The 22,043-nt window shown below is 37.5% G+C and overlaps 1 protein-coding gene across 12 annotated transcripts in view; it reads right to left on the bottom strand.

The window, feature by feature from the left end:
* ptprfa (protein tyrosine phosphatase receptor type Fa) overlaps positions 1-22,043 on the bottom strand; it is a 259,663-nt gene that overhangs the window by 145,034 nt on the left and 92,586 nt on the right. For all 12 annotated transcript variants that reach the window (XM_073815321.1, XM_073815324.1, XM_065293836.2 and 9 more), the window contains exon 3: positions 1,963-2,108. In XM_073815321.1, coding sequence (XP_073671422.1) covers positions 1,963-2,108 — 146 coding nt within the window. The remainder of the gene's footprint in view (positions 1-1,962; positions 2,109-22,043) is intronic.

The raw sequence follows: 22,043 nt of genomic DNA, 5'->3' as shown, positions 1-22,043 counted from the left end.
GAAACTTTCGCAAGCTCACATGAAACTTCCACGTGCTCACGCGAAACCTTCATGTGTAGAATTTTTTAGAAAGTTTAGTTTCATGATAGTTTCACGCACGCGATAGTTTCACGTGCGCATGCAAAACTAAACTTTATTTAATTTTTTCTCCATGTCTCCTTAGGGGCTCCGTAAAAATCACCTCACCCGACGATTTTTTTTTTTTGCGATTTATGGGAATTTATGTGAAAATCCATTTCGCACATTTTCAATTTGCTCAATTTGAACCGTAATGTAAATGTAGCTACTGAAGCTCATGAAAGGGGCCTGATATAGTGATGTTTGCTTTCGATTCCCTGCTTCATGAGGCTTCTAAACCTTTACGAATCTTTACGAAGCTTTGAATGGAGCGTGGTGGAGTGTGTTTCAAACTGGCCAAGTCACGTGATTTTAGCAAACGAGGCTTCATTATGTCATAAATGTTTCAAAAATCCGATGATTCACCAATGACCAGTATCAAATAGGTGAACGCGGATCAATTTTATTATGCAAGTTCATAAAAAATTATATCGGAATAATAACACTACCATTTTGTCTACTTTTAATTTATAGACAGATTTAATGACAAACATGCATAATTAAAAATGTTGGTTTTTAATGATTTTTTTGCCCTTAATAAAACTAAAAACACAGAATTCACTTTTAATAATTTATTTTTCTTAAAAACAGATCTGTTTGGACAGATCTTGTTGCTTTTACATTATTTTGACCTGCAGGTATCACCAGCGTGTAATGTGTTTCTAACGATTCAAAAAACTGAATCAATTTGTCGAAGCTTCAAAAAGCTTCGGGTTTCCCATCGCCTGAGGTGCTGAATTTTAACATGGTATGTGTGCAAATGTAGAAATACAGTATGGTGGTGTTCCCATTGTTGTGACATCACAACAAGCAACACATCTGTTGTATATTAATATACTGACTATTCAACTATTCATTTCTTTAGTGAATTTTAAGCAAAATATTAATTTAATGTTTGTGTTTTACATAAATTTGATTATCTATATATAGCATTATTTGAGCATAAAGATTGAGTATAAAGAGCAAGAACAATGGCGGGTGGCACAAAACACCATAGCATATACAGTATGTCGCCAAATGGGTCAAAATGATTGATTTTTGTATGCCAAAATCATTAGGATATTAAATAAAGATCATGTCCCATAAAATTATTTTGTAAAATTTACTTTTTGCACCCTCAGCTTCAGATTTTCAAATAGTTGTATCTTGGCCAAATATTGTCCTATTCTAACAAACCTACATCAATTTAAAGCTTATTTATTCTGCTTTCAGATGATGTATAAATCTCAATTTAAAATGTGTTAATTTTTTTTGTGGTCCAGGGTCACATATGAGCCTGTGCACAGTGTGCTGACTGCATAAAAGGTTTGCACAGACCAGCAAGACTGATAACCGTCCAAGAATTCGCTCACCCTAAAATGACCACAGCAGGTCCGGGCTAACACATCACACCGTCCCATCAAAGAGATCGATTCACACTCACCACCTGCGTCAATGCTGAAATTGCCAGCAGAGGCAAAAACTGAAGTGATGGCAGGATAACTTTAGTCAAACCTTCTCCAATCAAACCTTCAGAAACGTCACATCTCACCGTCTCAGAGGCCAAACAGAGGCCACAACAACTTTCTGAGCACAATATGTACCCCAGTCAATCAACAGATCTCAACACGGCTGTGCTGTATGAAACACAAGCAAACGCTTGACATCTCACAGCAAGACACGATTAAAGATAAAACCCCTGCGTGATCTAAATCAAAGAGTGAGCCTGAATTACCGCGAGACGCCTGAAAGCTCAGTTATAGGTGAGAATAAAGGCAAGCACTTTGATTTCATGTTCATGTTAACACAGGACAGCTGGCACAGGTACAAAGCATGAGGATCTCTTCATCTCTCATGCACACAGACCTCAAAGCGTTGCGAGCTGACTTTCTTGCCCTTTTTCATCCAGGTGATGCGTGGCTTGGGTTCCCCGACCGCCTGGCACACAAAAGACGCCACCCCTCCGGAGATACCCGTCTGATCTTCGGGTGTCTTAATAAAACTGGGCATGCCTGGGGGAAGGAGAGAGAAAGAGAGACATTAAAACACACACACACTCAGCATAGAAAAATGACAAATCTCAGACATCTACTGAAAAGTCCAGCTAAGACCAGCATAAGCTGGTGAGCTGGTTTTAGCTGGTCTCCCAGTTTGGTTTTAGCTGGTATTGCTGGTGTAGCAAGCTGGTCTAGCTGTGTTTTGATCACTTTTTAAGCTGTTCTTGCTGGGCCCAGCTGACCCACCAGCTTGACCAGCTTTGCCAAGCTGGGAGGACCACCTTAGACCAGCTACTGCCACCTTAGACCAGCTAAAACAAGCTACCAGCTTATGCTCGTCTTTGCTGGATTTTTAAGTAGGGTAATCTGCACAAAAGTAAGAGATTTCATTAATTCATGGTTTCCCGCAGCACTTTTCAGTTCAGGTGGCCCGCCTAAGCTGGGAAACCCTACCGCCTTAACTAGGTCGTCCAAAAAAAAAACATTTAGCTGCACAAAAGGCAGTCAAGTGCATCTCGGAAAATAGCGCGAACACGCTTCACACCGCGAGCGGGCACACGCACCACACGGCCGAAATGAGAGAACAACGTGGTCCTTCACTGTCTGGAGGATAGCCAGTTGATAAAACGCGTGTCCGTGAGAACTGTAAGTGGACTTATGTTTTGTTTTTTTAAGCCTGTTATTGTATTAGTCTATAGTTCTTGCAAATTTAAAGCAAGTTAGCTGGTGATTTTGTTGTTTGAGCAGCCTGCTAGCTAGGTTGGATGTGCCTGTTGATTCGATTTAATTGTTGAGCGCTCTTGCTCAAGTTATTTATGTGCATTATTTACATGCTACGGTAGTTACACTCCTTTAAGACAATGTTATTAATAGTGGGAAATAATTAGTTTTTACAATCTTCCCGCTATCTATCATCGTTCGCCAGACAATCTACAACATCTGCTTCAGTATGTGTTCATTTTCTGTCATAGTTTCTTCAAAATTAAGTTTTATTTGAGTGTTTTTAATAAAAATATTTTCATTTTCATCATGACGCGTACGCCCCGCCCCTTTGATTGCACGCCCCCGGCGTCAAACCCTGGAATTCAAGCATTTCTCAGGGGAAAATGACCAAATGATCTCAAGACACGCTATCCACATTTACAGTAACTTACAGCTCTATATTGCACGCCCGTATCACCAGATGTATGATTACTGTTTTATTTCTTTTAAGGGATATTGGAAGTGAAGTTACTTTTTAATTTATGCACTTGGTAGACGCTTTTTTCGAAGGCAACTTGCATTTCAGCATGCGTGTTCCTTGGGAATCAAACCCATGAGCTTTACGATGCTGACTGTATGCAATACTCTACTGATTAAGCCATACCACATGAATGCCTTTCCTTCGCTTACACATATTATTATCCTTCTTTAAAGCCTAAAATCTTATTTGCACTTTGATCTCCAATGCCACAGTATTTTTTTATGTTGCATCTAACCAATTATGAATATGCAAATTAAACAAAAACATCCACTCAGACTCTAAGATCTGCTTTTGTGTTTTTGAAAATAAATAAACTAAAAGTTAAAACCAAATACGATTGAGTAAACTATTCCTTTTAAGTCTCCAGAGTTATAAAAAAGAGCAATAAAACCATCCTTGCTATAAGCATTTTTTAACAGTGTCTTCAGCCAGATCTCCTGCATGCTCCCAATAATGCGCACTGGGTCATGTCCGGCATGGCATCAAAACAATAAATACGGGTAATAAGAGGGAATTGTATTTCCCCTGTTGCTTAAGCTCTTTAGCCGCTGGCTGTACCTGAGAAAAGAATAAACTGTGTATAAGACATTAAAGCTTCATCTCAGCGGATGTATCAAAAGCATAATGAAATGCTCTGACAGAATATGAGCCACAGCAACCCAAACAAATTGAGCTCCCCAACCGGCCCGGTCCCCTGTCGAAAACACGTCTGTAGAGGAAGAGAGAGCTGACAACAGCGTAATTAAAGATTCTGGCCATCCAGCGCGCCGTGGGGAGGAACAGATATATCATACCGCTCACCGACTGCTTTGTTTACTTCTGTCTCCGACTATGGATGCATAATGCAAACCGCTGCCTTCTCTGGGGACAATGTCTTCATATTTTTTGGCAGGAGGTTTTGTTGGGGCTGTATGCGTGTAGAATGAGTCTAAGGGAGCAGGTCATTTTCTTTTCCTTTAATTCTCTCGCTGTCTTTTCACTCGCTTCACAAAACTGATGTCAGCGATTTACCATTTCACACGAAAGGCAGAAAAATAGTAAAGCACTTTATTGTTTTTTATTCAGATGCCCAATTACATTCATTTACTTTCAGTGCTTAAAAGAAAAATAGGCTTTAAAGAGCACCTACTGTCCGATTCATATTTTTAAACATTTCCTTTGGTGTGTAAGTGTGTATTAGTACATGTTAACGAAATGCAACCCAAAAGTAAATGATGACGCGAGTTATCATCTCCAACGTAAATCTCTTTTCTTGGACTACAACAAACACACGAATTTTAAGCAACAGTTTACTATCTGGGATTGTTGATGTAGTACAGACCGACATTATAATAATTCCTCCCGATTCGGACTCACAGCCTGTAAGTTAACTCCTGTTAGCAACCAATCTTTTAAACATGGTAAGGAGCGTCACATTTCCTGCTGATGTCAGAGGTATTCAGACCAATCACAACGTACAGATTAGCTGGCCAATCAGTGACACAGCGCTTTTCAAATCTGTGCATTTCAGGAAGAGAGTGAAATCTGGACAAATGTACGGTATGTGGAAAATAATGTGTTTTTAACCATAAACCACGCAAACACATTTTACACTAAATACACAAAATAATGTTGTTTTAGCAATGAAATCTGTGCTTTTTTATAGTTGAATGTGATTTATTTCTGATTTCTGGGTATAAAAACATGAATACAATTTGACATTTTAAAACGGTGAAACATCGAGAATACCGAAAAGGAAAGAGTTCACATTACATGACAACGATTGTTCTGAAAACGTTAAAGTTTTTCTTTTACATTTGTAAAAACAATTTTTTTATGTATTCAACAACGTTGTCAAAATGATCCGCGTTTACATGGCAACGCGAAAATGACTGTATAATACATGCCAGGCCAGTGGGTGGCAATGTCACTTAAACTGCCAAAGGAATTGACGTAGGAATAGCCTGGGGAAAGACGCCTTTAAACAAACAACATGGTGAAACCCATACAGAAAAAAATTATTTCTCTGGCAAAAAATATGTTTTTAAATATATGCTAAAAAATATGTTTTTTAATTTTACAACACATACGCAAAAAATATATTTTTTCTGTCCAAAATATTTAAGTTTGTATAAAATTATACGTATATTTTTGCCTTTTCAAGCTGGTTATGTTTACAGTTTAAGTTTTTCTTCCAATCCGACGTAAATCTAAATGCTTTAATATATATTTATTATTAAAATATACAAAAAATTGCCAAAAAATACATAAGTGAAAAAAACGTTTCTGTAAACATATTTCAAAATATATTATAGCACAAATATTTTTTGGGCATTTTTTGTATATTTTGAAATAAATTCAAAATTTTATTTGATTATTATTATTTTATTTTTTTGCTGTATGGGAAGCAGCTGGCAGTTTTGTATGGACGGATGATGAGACTGGTTTTGTACTTCAACGTTTTAGCAACACAAACGCAATCATGTAGTCCACCATTGTTGTGTGTGTTTGTGAAAATGCGCATGCCTGTAGACTGAATGCGGAACATGCATGTGCTTTACAACATTGCTTTCACAGATTTGCATGTTTGCCATTTACATGAAAAGGATAAAGACAGCGTTCTCTAAAAATTGCACTTTGGAACCAATTTTCGAATGTTTGTTGTGTAAACGAAAAGCCAAACGCTAAAAAACGTTGCCGATTTCAAAAATGCTGTCGTCTTAAACATTTCATAATGCTGGATGATCTTTGAGACAAATAAAGTGATGGTCTAATAAATTTGTTAAGCAATGGCAACACAATCTTGTGGATAAGTTTGGGTCTTCGCCCACCAGATCAGGATTACATGACATAAATAAAAATGCTGGTTCACAAACTGTATCCCAGAAACTATGCATACGAATATGCAATGGCCGAACCATTTGGGATTATACTAAAGTGAATATAAAGTGAAACTGTTCATCAAAATGACGTATGACTACCCACTGGCCAGGATTTCAGGTGCATCCTCTGGTTGACCGCATACATCGTTAAAGTTTTTTATTTTTAGGTTCTATTTCAGAAAAGCAACCGTTGCGTTTCATGAAACTACAATGAAATGTTAATTTTAACTTAAACCTTGATGACGTACACGGTCGACAAATGCGACATCCGTAATCATGGCCAGGATGTGTATGGGAAAAATGCCCCTATAGTCAACTAGTGTATAAAAGGTGCGCAATGCTTTGTTTGTACTTGAGTATGATCATGTCCATAGATTTGCATCGCCCAGAAAGCCCACATGACATGACTTGTTCATTTGATGCAACTTTGTCTGTTCACCTCTGACCCTGGATCAGGCATCATAGATTCAAAGCCACACTGCACTCTTCTTGCATGCTGGGTTCCTGCAATATTTATATGTTGACTTTCATGTGGTTTCTGCCCTCGCTTTACCTTACCGAAACATAGATAACAGAGTATGTGAGCACTGTCAATCACCTGTCAATCATAAAGCACGGTATGCCACTCAATGTCACTCTTTCTGACAATCAAGACATCATCATTCCTGTATCCCAGTTTTCTTGTTTTTACTCCAAAAATGACACCCACCTTGAGTCCCTTTCTTAATTTCGACAGTAACCCAAATTTCCATATATGTGTGAACTTCATATCTTCATAAAAACAGCTTTGAAGAAAAATCACATCAACACAGTTTTGTACATCTCTCATACATGATGCAAAAGATGTCTAGTGCATGACAAGATGAGCTTCAATCCTCTGGCGTACAAATACTTCATTACAATTTCATGATTCAATCATAAAAACTTTAAATTGGAGCTTACAAGCAATTTAGAGACTCCGACCATAGATTAGGATTTGATTAAAATGGGTATTTGTAGACGGACAAAGCTGAACTGTGTTTGCCTCTCATGAATGCGGGGCGTTTCTAAGGTCAGTGAACGCTGGGAGGAGGCGGCGTGAAGCGCTGCATGATTTTGCCTGGAGCGGGGAGCTCTTTTAAGTCAAAGCATCTGTGTTTTCTCTCACTCCAAGAGCAGTCCGACACAAACATAACTCACGCAGTTACATGTTAGCAAGAATTCATCATGTTAAACACTGCATAATAGACTATTAAGAGTCTGAATGAAAGGACCTTGGAATTTGTGAAATATTTGAGAAAGTATTTAAAAATAGCACAGACCTTTGGGAATGTGTGTGATGACATTCATGACATTTAAAACACAATACATTTTAAAATAAAAGTTAAAATCATTTTTATTACAATGAGCAAGGATGCACCAGTATATCGACTTATAATCGGCAGCATTTTTCACACTACTGATGGGCTGTTTGTTAAAAAATACATCAAAAGGGGCAAAAAAAATGCAGTAGAACTCATAATGTGTGATTATTTTGAATTGGGTCATTTTAGGTAATCGAATATCGATATCGGACCCAGAAATTTGATCAAATCTCTTAATATTACTGGAGTCCAACCAAGGGGCAACCTTCCGGTCTCTTTGTGACTAAAGTCACTAAAATGACTAAAACTGCAATTCATCGACTGGCCACTGGAGACAGGCTTCAAAAGGGAGTCGATCCAATAGTATCCACCATGTTAAAATGCCCAGCTTTACAGCAGAAATAAATATGTTACAGCCTGGTAAAAAGTGTTTTGGGTCTATATAGTTAATTTTGCCCTTCATAAGGGGGTGGGGGCTTGTAACTCATATGTTTAAATAATATTAAGCCTTAAAGTACCATCGAGCTAGGCAGGCGTGGTTTCAGCAACCAGGCAACTCAGCTTTACCCATGTCATGCCTCTTCACCCATTTACGGTTATCCACAAGTGATGCCTTGCCAAGATGGCGATGGCAAAATGCTCACAAACCTACGGGTGATGTCATGGACACTACATCCATATTTTTAACAGTCTATGAGTTTAAAGTGGGTTTCATTAACCCTCTCACTCTCGAACATGACCAAGGATATCCAGTCATGCTTTATATCACTGCATTTATTCAAGATTTGTTTAAAATATTCAAATCAGAGAGGTTTCATTTCTTTGGTGTCGTCTGCAGAACAAAATCTGTGTCGTTATTTAAACAAGCCTACAATTTTTCTGCTGAATAAGCTACAATATGCCAGTATTGATATTGCGGTTTATGCTGACACTAAAGTCTGGCTCACGAGACGATATTTTATTTATAGAACGTAACTGCAACTTTCAAAGTGGAATCAGTCAGAAAAATTACTGGACCAACTGATAAAAAAACACATTGGCCTGGTGCATGAACACTGTTTATCTGTCCTGCCCGCGTATCACAGGATTATTGAGTATCAACACACTGTAGCTGCCTGTGTTTATTTCTCATGTCTGACAGGATCAGATGTTAGGCACGGTTTGCTGCCAAATGAAGTGCTGCCACATAATATTAGGCGCTAATAAGAGCTGCAATCCTTGCGCTTGGAAGTGTTTAAAGATGACTTTCTTAAAGAGCACATAATATGCCCAGTTTTACAAGATGTTATATCTTAAGGTTCAATTGTGCAGAATGTGTCTGTGAAGTTTCAGCTCAAAAAACCCACTGTTCATTTATCATATCATGTGCCAAATGCCCTTATTTGGGTGGGAGAAAAAAAGTGCTGTTTTCATGTGTGTACCTTTAAATGCAAATGATCTCCTCCCTCCCTTACCTACATACAGTGATACATTTGGTTGAATTAGATTTGATTCCTGTGAATACAGTTTAAGACAATAGTATATTTATCAGCATTAGTGTTACAATGTGCTAACAAACACATTTAGAAAAGCTTTAGGGTAAAATAAACCAGTCAGTCAGTGGCCATGGGCGGGGCTTTATCAGTGTGATGTCACATTAAGCATGTCTAATGAGACTGCTATGGTTTAATGTGAATTTAAAAAGAAGGGGTGGGTGGATTTTTTTAATTGTAGGGTTGTTGTATTCACACACTGCCAACACACATTTATGTCCAAACACCTAAAAGTGGGTTTTGCACAATATGTGTCCTTTAAATTCACAAAACCTAACAAAAAAAAAGCAAAAAAACAGGCACAGAATGCCAAATGCACAATAATCGCAAAACATTGTAGATGACCAGGCCATTTTCATGCTGTGTTCATGTTTTTTTTTTTGCATTTACTGTTACAGCACGATGATACTCTGTCCCTGTCTTTACAGCAGCAAAACCTACATGACGTGAAAAAAAGTAAAGCAGTCAAACATCAATTTGAGGTACAGCAGCCCGGCCATTTATTCACATTAATTATGGATGCGCTGCTTATCACCAAATGTGCTTGCTCACACTGTATCTGCAGGACAGAATCTGACTGGATGTGAATAAAGGATGTGTTAATATGTTTAACACCAGTGCCAACCATGTACTGGTTCTTATCTGTCCACCTGAAAGTCATGTTGTGTTTACAAAAGGCTTTATACAATAACCTTTATAAAAATTAACCATGTTTTTTGTGGTAAAAGTGTAGTAACCATGGATGTTTGGTGTATTGATTACTGTAAGCAAAACCATGGATTTAGTACAGTAACCAATGATTAACTATGGTTTTTCAAAACCATAGTTTTTGCGGTAACCATGGTTTTACTACAGTAACCATGTTTTTGATTTGATTTCTTTATCCGCCATTGACGAGTTATCCCGTCAATTGATGAGTTATCTCGCCAATTAAGGGAATAAGGCTACCTTACCAATAACAAGTTTTTACGGCAATCCACATTTCCGCTATTATCCACCAGGTGGCGCTCTTACCTAACTTATAAAACACAGAAGCGTCTAGTAAGGCCAAAAACAGTTCAAAGACGAACAAAGCTAAACTGAGTTTGCCTCTCAGTATGAATGCGGGGCGTTTCTAAGGTCAGTGAACGCTGGGAGGAGGCGGCGTGGAGCGCTGCATGATTTTGCCTGGAGCTCTTTTAAGTCCATTTTAGGTAACCATCGTTTTACTACAGTAACCATGTTTTTGATCTCTTTCTCCGCCATTGACGAGTTATCCCGTCAATTGATGAGTTACGCTACCCTACCAATAACAAGTTTTTACGGCAATCCATATTTCCGCAATTATCCCCCAGGTGGCGCTCTTCCCCAACTTATAAAACACGGAAGCATCTACTAAGGCCAAAAACAGTTCAAACTCTGTGTATGTTATGAACATCGCTCTGAATCTGATCTCTAACAAAAGTCCTTTATAAAAATGCAGTTTTCTGCTTAAAATTTGGTATTTTTGAAGGAACTATATTTGAGAGGTGATAAAAAGACAACAAATGAAGATTGGATGAAACAGTTTAAAAGCAGAGGGTGTGCTGTTTCATTTGATATATTGTATGTTTATATATTTAAAGAACAAAATTTTCTGGCATTAAACTTTTTAAAATGCTGGCAATGCCTGGCAACTTTTTGAAAAAACGCTGGCAGGGAAAGAGTTAAATAAGGAATAATTGACGACAGGGCATTGAATTATAAGAAAATAATGCACACACAAGATGGTAATGCAGCACAACGCCGTTACACCGCGGGTGGGCATTATTTTCAAATAATTTAAAGGACCGGAGTCAATTTTTCCTCTTAATATTTCTCAACCAATCAGAATACAGCATTCAACAGACCCGTGGTATTACTGTAGTAAAACGATGGTTCATTTTCGTAAGTGGAGTTATTTCTTAAAAGCTCAGTATCAAGTTAAATAAATATAGAGATGAAATTATCAGTAGGCTTACTTGTGACTTTTGGATGAAGCAACATTACACATTTTGCACTTTCTCAACTTTCCTTTTTTTCCTTTTTTCTACTTTTTTCTTTTTTGACAAGAAAATAATGGAAAAGAAAACCAGACAGACAGACCAAAGGATATCAGACAAAATCATCATAGATTAACAAAAGTGTTTAACATCATGTAAAACAGAAAAGGAAAAGACAAGAAAAAGGAAAAAAATTAATAAATAACTGAAAAAAAATTAAGGCGTATACATGTCAATTTGTATTCAGAAAAGATATCAATTTTTCCCAATTTGCTTCACATTTCTTTCAGGCATATCTCATCTCATATCCATTCAGCAATTGTTGGGGAATCTTAACTTAGACATTTCCTAGTTATTGCTTTCTTGCTACCTGCTAAAAAAGTATTTGTTACAAATATCTATCTGTCTTTCTCAGCCTCTCAACATTCTTTTTTTCAATGATTTTGAAGACTTTTGATCCACTACTTAAACCTATTAATATGTTATTGGTTGCTTTACTAACAAATGTCTCTATGTTGAAGAATCTTGGCTATCATAAGTGGCATAAATGTCTTGCTATAGGGCACTACTGCTGTACTAACATGTTTGTCTAGACGAGCACTTTTTATATTGCTGTTCATAAAACTGTTCAAAGGTAAGAACTCTATAAAGTTGCTGGCCTAAGACTTGATCGAGCTTATCTACAACGAGAAGTCTGTGGTTTATACAGTAAGTCATATAATTGTGTAACGTTTAACTCACTGTACTGTACGAGTGGGTTGAATATTCGGTGGGTGGTAATAAGGTAAGACCAAGACTAAACTCCCAAACCTAGTTAGAGGGACTCAAGCTGAACGGCTGAACTGTTTTATTATTCAAGAGAAGAGAGGAGCGAGATAAAGCCGTAGAGAAATTGCTTCTCTTTTATTCCCCATTGGGTGGTGCATTACAGTAATAGCTCTGTCTAAATAGCTATAGAGAGGAAGAGTGGTGCCCTATTATCACCAACACGACCAACTCCAATCTCTCTCTCTCTCTCTCTTTCGCTGATACAAGTTAGCAGGTGTGATGTGGTTTGTATTGTTTCTCATGCTACGTGAGCAGAGAAACTCTGCAGGTGATTATACGACCACCATCTCACGTTTATGTCTCTGACATCACTAATAAACTCATTCAGTGCTCTGAGAAGAGTATGAATCAGAAAATTAGCTTTCTGATGACAATGTAATTGCCTTTCAACAGAGCGGGAGCGAGACGAGTTATTTAAAAGAAACTGAACAATTGACTCCTGCAGTCTGATTTCTATTCGCATGGAAAAAGTTGAATATTAATGTGAATATTAAAGGGATAATGTACAGTTAGCTGGTCAAAATCACAAGTTATAAAACAGATCAAAGGATGAATATTTAAGAACTTTAAAATGTGTACACCGTTAAAAGAAATGGTCAAAATATGTACCTCAGCTGTCACTGGGGCAGTACCCTTTAAAAGGTCCTAATATGTACCATAAGGTACAGAAATGTATACATTTTGTACCAATATGTACCTTTGAGGTACTCATATGAACTCTTATATGAAAAGGGTACCGCCCCAGCTGGGGTAGATATTTTGTTAATTTCTTCTGACATTGTACAACTTTAGCATTCAATTTCTCGCATATTAGTATAGCAAACATTGATCTACTACACAGTTACTTGCTAAATAAATAAATAAAACATTGACTTATAAATCTTTGAATAAAGCGAGTGACATGTGAGAGACATGATCGTAACACAGATGTGTTTTACCGATCTCTGTGATGAAGCCAATTCGGAAGTGACTTCAACTGCAATTCATCGACTGGCCACTAGGGGCTGACTCCAAAAGAGAGTGAATTTTCATAGACCCCTATGTTAAAATGCCCAACTTTACAGTAGAAAATAATATGTTTACAGCCTAGCACAAAAAGTGATTTTGGTCTATATAGCAAATTTTTCCCTTCATGACAACTAAGAGGGGGGTGAATTTTTTTGTAACTCATTTCTTTAAATTATATTAACCGTTATTGTGCATTTACACCAGCCGTGGTAGCGGAGGCAAAAATGCGCTATTTGCGTGTAATTGCACGCTTGAACATTTGAGTTTACTTGCTTCATTAATTCTAGTCATTCGAGACATTCACGCAGAAATTCGTGTCATGGGAGGGACTTCTGCGACTCCGATGAGACTTAGCTCGCTTCCTGTAATCACGTCACTACTAGAGCAAGGTCCTGATTGGTTAAAGCGGCGCGGAAATCGGCTGAAGTTCAGATTTTTCAACTCGTGCGTTTCCCACGGCCACGCTCAATTCGCGCGGAACACGCCATCCGCGCTGCGCATACCGTGCCGCAGGATGCCTAATCGTTTCTTTGCATTGACTTAACATGTAAAGTTAAGTTTTGCATAATTAAGGGCATGGCCACTTGAGTGACGGTTAAACAGCCACTGCTGTCACTACTGTCGATTTAGGCGGGCATGGTTTCATCACCCACCCATCTCAGCTTCACCCATTTTCGTTTATCGAAACGCACGGCCAAGATGGCGACGGGAGGCTCCGCCAACTATTGGCTTCAAAAAAGCTCTTTACAAACCTATGGGTGATGTCACGGACATATTTTTACAGTCTATGAGTTTTACGCAATGTAGCAAAAACCTTGTGATGTACCTGTGTATATATATTTTTTTAGGACGTTTTACAAAAGACAAACACAAAATATGACAAAAAATCAAAATAGCATAGCTTTCATGACAATAGTTGCCGATGGTTATTATTATTAATATCATCATCATAGTTTCACATTAACATGCGCATTGCATGCTTTTCCTCGTATGAGAGGGTTTGTGGGTTTCACTTTGCGCGAGAGAGCTTGAAAATTGTGGGGATTCCTTCTCGAACGCACCTTGACTTAATGCGCGCGTCTTGGACATCACTTGGACCTGAATGCGCGCGGCATGGACTCCTTCTGTAATGCACATGATTCGGACTCTTCCTCGCACATGAGCTTGTAATACGCGTGGCTCTGACATTTCCTTGTACTAGGGAGGTTGTTAGCGTGCAGAGGGTTAAAACCAGCAAATTTTTGAGCGCCTCTGCTTTTCCTTGCTTGGATTAATGGCATCAGTTTTAAGAAGGTTGCGCTCATGACAGTGTTGCCTTGCTTCTCTTTTGTCCACCAAACAAGTGACTTGTCATAAATGAGTAAAAAATGAACAAATAAATAAATGTGTAAACTATTGCCCCCCCCCCCCCGATACTATCGTGTATCGCCGATCTCAAAGGCTGATGATAGGACGATCTCAAAATGTGGCATATTGCCCAACACTACTATACATTATGCTTATGTTTTCTTTACTTCTCTTAAAAACTGTTGCTTTTTACAGAAGTTTTCAGCAATTCCCTTCTTAGGCCAACTCACAACAGAACTTTAAGATTATTTTGCGCTATTATTTTTATTATTATGTACTCTGCTGTTTCCCACTGCGGGTGATACAACCTCAGACGTGAATTCATTTGGATAAAAATGTATCTCTACATTCCAAAAGTGTTTACACTACATTTGCTTTTTATCTTTCTAGTGTGTTTCAGTCCTCTTTATCTCACTTACTGGGATTTGTAAGGCAGTATTCCCTGTAAAGCTGCTATAAAACAATATGCAAAAGTAAAGATGTAGCCGTACTCTAACTGTAGCCAATTATATTGGTTATACATAAAAATATAAATATAATATATTTCAGGTAGGTAAGATTCATCATATTTAGGGGTCCTGGGCATCATAAAGTTTGAAAACTACTGGTATATAATAAAGTGAGACTTACTATTAGCTGTGATTTAGGTTCCAGTGCATATTGCTAAAAGATGAATACAGGCAGAAGGGATAAAATGACATGATGAAATCGAGACCAAGAATCACACATACACACCCAGACAATCAGTGCCGCAGCGTCTTTGTCATTCAACACCATGCTCTTGTCCTCCAGGACCTTTCTCTCATTTGGGCTCAGATAACCAGAGTTTAATGGTATCTAGGCAGACAGCCAAACAGTCCAATACTGTATGTGAGTCGGGGGGAGCTGCTTTTCACACTGACAGATGACAAAAGTTTCAAACTACAGTCGCTGTTTTTGGATGGCGAAGCCCTCATTAACGGTGTGGCTACACAGACACAGTCATTCACATCACAAACACAAAGACAGGCACAGAGGTTTTTTTACAAGGCCCAGAGGTGCACACATTTTCTAAATGGCTATTGAAAAGAATAAATTCTCCCAGCGCGGGATCCTATTCAGTTTTCTTTTGCTTGATAACACTGCGGAAAACAAAACAGTTATCAAATTGACTCAAATCTGTGTTTAATCTGCCCCTTGATAACACACAATTTGCTTAGTTCGAGAAAAAAAAGTTATTTTAAGATTTTGTACTATTACTGTACTATTAAAGCTGCATGATGCATTACTTCTGTGATGACCAAAATGTGCAAAATATCAGAACAGACTAAAAAATAAGATTTAGGTCAATGCACTTAACCGTGTTTTTGAATGTGTTGCCAAACGTTAGGGCATTTATACATAACACTGGATTAAAACTAATAAATAAACAGTAGGCGTTATACTGTAATCCCAACAAATATTTGACCGCATTAAATGAAAGAACGCATCATTGCATCCGATGACAAAACATAGCAAGAGGCATCTGTAAACAAACAACAGTAGAGATTTTCTCAGAATTTACCGTTAGTGAAGTTCACACAGGTGTCCTAAAAACAGCAAATAACCTCCGTCTACATCCTTTCCGGGTATAAATCCCCTTAAGGTTTATTCAGTGCTGGGAAAATTCACATGACAATCTGTGTGAAATTTATATACTGGTGCTTTATTCTCTTACAGTTCAGGTTCTGGCATTGTTTTAATGTAATGATATTAACAAATAGCAATGCACTAATAAACATTATGGTACAAACCAAAAATTCTGGAAGGACTTGGCCGAAAACCAAAAAAATATATAATATTTTGTTTGATTGTAATAATATTAATTTCATTAATTTATAAATCTGAATTAAAATAATCACACAAAAGTTGGATGAAAATAAAATCTTACTAAATAAAACAATACCAAATATTCTTCATTTAGTATTTAACAGAACTTTTTAATTTTAAATAATGTAAAGTTGTAGAAAACTATTAAGTATTTATATACAAAACAGCAGTAAAGTGATGCAACAACTTGTTAAACGCTACGTTAAAACACAAGCACGATTTATTTCCGATTTATAATTTCGGACACTTTATCTTTCGGCAATTTTCGGTGCATACCTTCTAATTATAATATCAAGCTGTATTGTTTGTTACGAAACAAGACAGCTATGCAATCTGTCAATGGCAAGCCAGCTCCAAGCCCTTTTCACACAGAGATTATGAAAAATACACAAAAAATATGTCCCTGGATTTGTCCGGGACCGTTTGATTTTGGTTCTTTCACACTGCAAATTATATTTCGGAATCTGTAGGTGCATTAACACACATCCCGTAAAGAGCCTGCATTTGGTAGGTTTTTTTAAGCACCGTCGAACCACTTGCATGCATTTTTGTTGAGTAGTTTTACATCATTTTTTATCTCCGAAGAGTCTTTAGTTTAATCAGATTTATAAAAGAAAGATTAGCTTTACCGATTCTTTCCAATAACGTACGAAAAAAGAAGGAGGAGTTATACCGCGGGAGGAGCGAGTACGAGTCATGCAACACTACACAACACTGTTTAACTTATGATTCACTACATGTTCGTGTCATTTATATAATATGCATGCGCCTATTTCCAACATAAGACAGAAGGCTTAATTACCGCATGCAACATATGACCCGTTTGGGAAAATCCAGCGCATCAAACACACACGCAAAACTCCGCTGCTACCCCGGATAATAAACTATATCCATTGTTTCCATAAGGCTGACTTTCTTCTCCTTACATCCAAAAACACACTTCTTCTTTCGTGACATTGTTGAGTTTTGAAATTAAACATCACCTGATGTGATGTTTGTAAGTTCTAGCGTCTCCCGCTGATTGACGGGTGGGCGGGGTTTTCCGGGGGAAGTGCCCATATAAAGAAATGATACGTATAGAAAACCCCTGAAACGTCAGCTGGACGTGTAATTAAAAAAAAAAACTTTCTGAAACTTGTACGAACCCTGGCGAAGTGCATTCGGCACAGAAATACTCCGTAACATGTCCAACTGCTTTTTTGACACTTTGCCTATGTTTGGCATGAGAAAACAACTTTATAACTGTGTTAATAAGTCAGAATGCTTGAAATACCATTGAACCACCCCTTTAAAGCTTTTAATTTGAAATATCAGAGGTACAGACACACAGTGTGCAATACAGAGAAGAAAAGGTATATAACCACAAGTCTGAGACCATAATTAAGTGCCAATTGGAGTGTAAATGGGTTTGGTGAGGACAAACAGTAGGGGAGAGTTGCACAGGAATTGCAACGTAATACATGGTTTACATTTAATTCAAATGAATAACAAATCAACTAAAGAAAACATCCACACCCTACTGGACGATTCATAGATTCATATATTAATCTAAGATGTCGTAAAGATAAAGTCTTTTTGTCCTACAGAAAATAAAGGCCCCCTCAAATCGACCACTCTCTCTTTCCCAAAATAGGACCACAAGCTGAATTTCTGGGCCGTTATTGCACACAAGTGACTTTGATTCCTTTGTCTGAGTGATTCCTGCTGTGTTTTGCAGCTTCTCTCATCCTCCTATTGACAGAAAGACTCTCATCTGCTCAAAAAATCAAAGCTGAGCCCTTCAGTGCTGTAACAGATACGTCTTTGCTACAGTCGGTCCATTTATCATCATGTACAATACAGAAAATGAACCTCCATTCAGCCCATCAAACTCTTTGGATTACTTGTATTCTGAGCTTTTAAAAGTCTCAAATGCAAAATGATAAACGAGAAGTAATGACGTCTACCATCAGGCCCGGTACTAGGCTTGCTGGACTGGGGGGGCAGTCAGGAATTTTGGGTGGGCAGCCATAACACTCAATGTAAAATATTTATAAATCAGATCGGAAGGTTTTACATCAATGTCGTCCAACACAGAGGGAATAAAAGGCTATAGGCAGTCCTTCCAGAAAAATGCTGAGGTTTTTTGTGTTTTTTGCGAGCAAAAATCCTTGATCTTGCGGCACATTTTCTTAAAAAATGCGATGGAATATGCGGGATATTTCTGCGATGAAATTGCGGGACCTTGCAAAAATTGGGGTAACTTGCAAAAACGTTTCAGCTTTTGCAGCTTTTCAATGATGTTCACGTCACTTCATAACATTCCCATGGCAACAGGGGACATGGCTGCGCTTGTGTGAGGTAAATGCAACATTTTTCAACTTTCTGCTAAGATATATGTGATTTTTCCAACAAAAATTTGGGAATTATGAAATCATGCAAGCCCCGCATTTTGCACACAGAAATCTGCAATTTATGCTGCGAAAGTGCGGCGTATTTGAAAAAAATTTGTCTCCCGCATAAATATGCGATCTTTGGCTGATTATGCGTAAAATCTTGCGATCTCAGGAGCTAGGGAGTTGTTTGAGACACACCCTATGTTTCTTTCCTAGTATTTGAACCTATGACCTTGGAGCTGCAAACCCCACGCTCTTGAAGTGAAGCCACAAAAACACCTTATTGAAACAAATGAACACATCAAGATTGAACAAATAACCGTAACACAAGATGCATCACTGCATTTTCTTTGTCACAATACATGACTTGTCTCTGACACTAACAGGTGCCTGTGCGAAAAAAACATTTCTGGTAGATCCGCCGGCGGGTGAACTCTCACGATTCATCCAGAAAATCCATTCAGATCTGCGTCAATTAGGCCGGACATCGATACAGCCAGGACAGTTAAAAATGGCTCGGTGTCTAACCCCTAAACTCACACACGGCCTTAAAATCTAAATAGATTTAGGGAAATCTTGTTACACAGACCTTTTTAACCCCCTGAGCAGTGAAGTGCTACTGATGCGTTCATTCAGACAAATCGCTGCTTAATCCCAAGTGATTTAAATAATCAATCTTGTTTGAACTGGCAGTGGTAAAGCCGATCATTGGCTGCTTTAGCAGTGAGTGTCTGTGCCGTTGTCCCACGAGTCTCTCAGGTCAAGCCCGACTCAGGTGCAGGGCGAAGGGTCTTACCATCACTAATTTGTCATTTAGAAAATGCTTTTATCCAAAGTGACTTACAGTACATTATCACAGGCTCGCTGCCCCTTGAAGTAAGTCAAGGTTAAGGGTCTTTTTTCGATGGCACAGTATAGTGATACTCTAACCAACCCCCTACAAAACTCAAACCTGGTCTGATCGAGATCCATGCTAGAAAATGTCTCGGTCATGTATGCCATTTTGTGGGCATGCAATGTTTTAACAAGTGAAAGTGTAAGCAAGATTTTTAGAGGTGTACAGTTGGGCAATTTTTATGCAAAAAATAAAATGCGACATTTAGCGACTGCTGGCGTTAATCTGATATTAGCATTAGCGCAGCAGAAGCTCTCTAACACAGATACAGCAGAATCGCAGAAACTCAATAAGACCCAGCGCTCTTGCAACCGCACGCTAAAGTTGCAGCGTATTTGCTCTCATAAATAAAACATGACAATTTTGTACTCCGTGCTCGCAGCCTGCAAGATTACGTCCTGTGTGAGTCTGCGAGGGAAGCAACTAAAAAAACAAAGAGTGAGAGGAAAATGAAAATCTACTGAGCAGATTATAATGTGAACGGAAGCTGGAGAAATTGCTGAGAAAAGCGAGAAAGAAAAGCAGCTGAGAAACACGCTAAAGGTTTTCTGCCCTGCATGACTGCTCAGGGCTTCAGCAGTCTGAAATAGAAAGAAAATCAAAGGGCAAATGAAGGGACACTTGCCAAACTACACACCATTTCGAGGCACTTTTTTATTTGATCAACACTGCTAGTGGATTTGATATTTCCTTCATATAATTATTTCATATTCATTAACCATTTTGTATAAATTTGGTAACAAGCTAAAAATACTGTTACTGCTGGTCAAATGAATTGTTCGGTAACACTTTATTTTACGGTGTCTTTGTTACACATGTTACAGGTAATTATTATAGTCATAACAGTTAATTATGCATAGTTACATGCAACTAACCCTAAACCAAACCCTAATCCTAACCCCAACCCTAGTAAGTACATGTTGTTAATGGTAATTACTTAGTACTTAAATGTATTATTACACTGTAACAATGATGCCGTAAACTAAAAGTGTGACAAATTGTTCTTATGATAAAACATTAAAAATTATGTATATTTTTGGATGTAGTTCCAAAAGGCTTAAAAATATTAAATATATGTGAACATGTACAGTACCACAAAACTAGTCATATGAGTCTTTTTTATTATTGACATTTATATATCACATGAAAGCTGAAATCATTTTTTTATTGATGTATGGTTTGTTAGGATAGGACAATATTTGTCCGATGGTACAACTAGGAAAATCTGGAATCTAAGAATTCAAAAATCTAAATATTGAAAAAATCGTCTTTAAAGTTGTCCAAATTAAGACATAAGCAACACATATTACTAATGATAAATAGATTTTTATATATTTAAGGTAGGAAATGTACAAAATATATTCAAGGAACATAATTTTTTACTTAATATCCTAATGCTTTTTGGCATAAAATAGAAATCGATAACTTTGACCCATACAATGTATTGTTGGTTATTGCTACAGATATACCTGTGCGACTTATGACTGGTTTTGTGGTCCAGGGTCACATATATCTTTGACCTTCATCAAAAATTATATACTGATATTAACCGAATGCTTGCACGTATTATATTTTATCAAATACTTTTGCTTCAAATCTGCTTAATCCCAGTCTCTGACCATTCAAAAATACTGGTTTGTTGGATCTGTTAAACGCCACGTTGAATTTCAAGCAAAATCCTCTAAATTCATAGAAGATAATTATGAACCACATTCAAACTTGAGTCCCTGGTGAGTAATCGGACCTGAATGCAACCCATATGTGGAACATGCACCACAGCGCCCCCTAATGTGTGCCTTCAGTTTCTTTTTAAGTATTTTATAAGTTTTGCTTTACCAACAGAAATAAAATAAAATAAAATAATAATAATAAGTTTTGTCCTAAAAAAGTGTTGTTTTTTATGTGTAGGTTTTTGGCAAAAAATCTTGCATGCCTTTGGAGGGTTTTGAAGCGAAAGACAGTCAAATTTGTTATTATAAAACGGGCAGTTCTGGTTTTTCATTCTGATTGGTTGAAACGCGTTCTAAGCCATGATAAAATACACCGGTAACCTCACGGTTCAGACCACATTACATAAGTATCACTGCGCCACTGTTACTGCGTATTGATTTATGAAAATAAACACCACAGTCTTAAATCATATTTTTAATTTGTCTACAATTGCACAATTAATGGGGATATCCAGATGAATGTCAATAAATATTGTTGAGTCATCTCGTCGATAAAGAGAAAACGTTGTCTGAGGATTTTATAACTCAAGTTCATACGTCCGCTATTATCCACTGGGTGGCGATCTTACCCAACTTAAACACGGACGCATTCACTGAAAACACCGTGTAGTACTGTTCATGGCTCCGTCTGAATCTGATCTCTTACTAAAGTTCTTCACAAAAATGGAATTATCTCCGCTTTTAATAAAAAAATTTGAGAGGTGATAACAGATCAAATGAAGGTAGGATGAAATGTTTTTTTGTTTGTTTTTGTTTGGATGGTCTGTTCTTTCATTTGATATTTTATGTTTATATAAAGAAGATAATTTTCTGGAAGGCATTAAACTAAAACTGGGTGGCAACTTAAAAAAAAAAAAAAACGCTGACGGGGAAAGAGTTCAGCATGCTTCCAAGCATATTTGATCATCACTTCAACAGTTGCACGATATAAATGTTAATG

Source organism: Paramisgurnus dabryanus, chromosome 7, assembly GCF_030506205.2.
Source record: "Paramisgurnus dabryanus chromosome 7, PD_genome_1.1, whole genome shotgun sequence".
NCBI classification, from domain to species: domain Eukaryota; kingdom Metazoa; phylum Chordata; class Actinopteri; order Cypriniformes; family Cobitidae; genus Paramisgurnus; species Paramisgurnus dabryanus.
The sequence above is the reverse complement of the archived record's forward strand: the minus strand, read 5'-3'. Positions and strand labels throughout refer to the sequence as shown.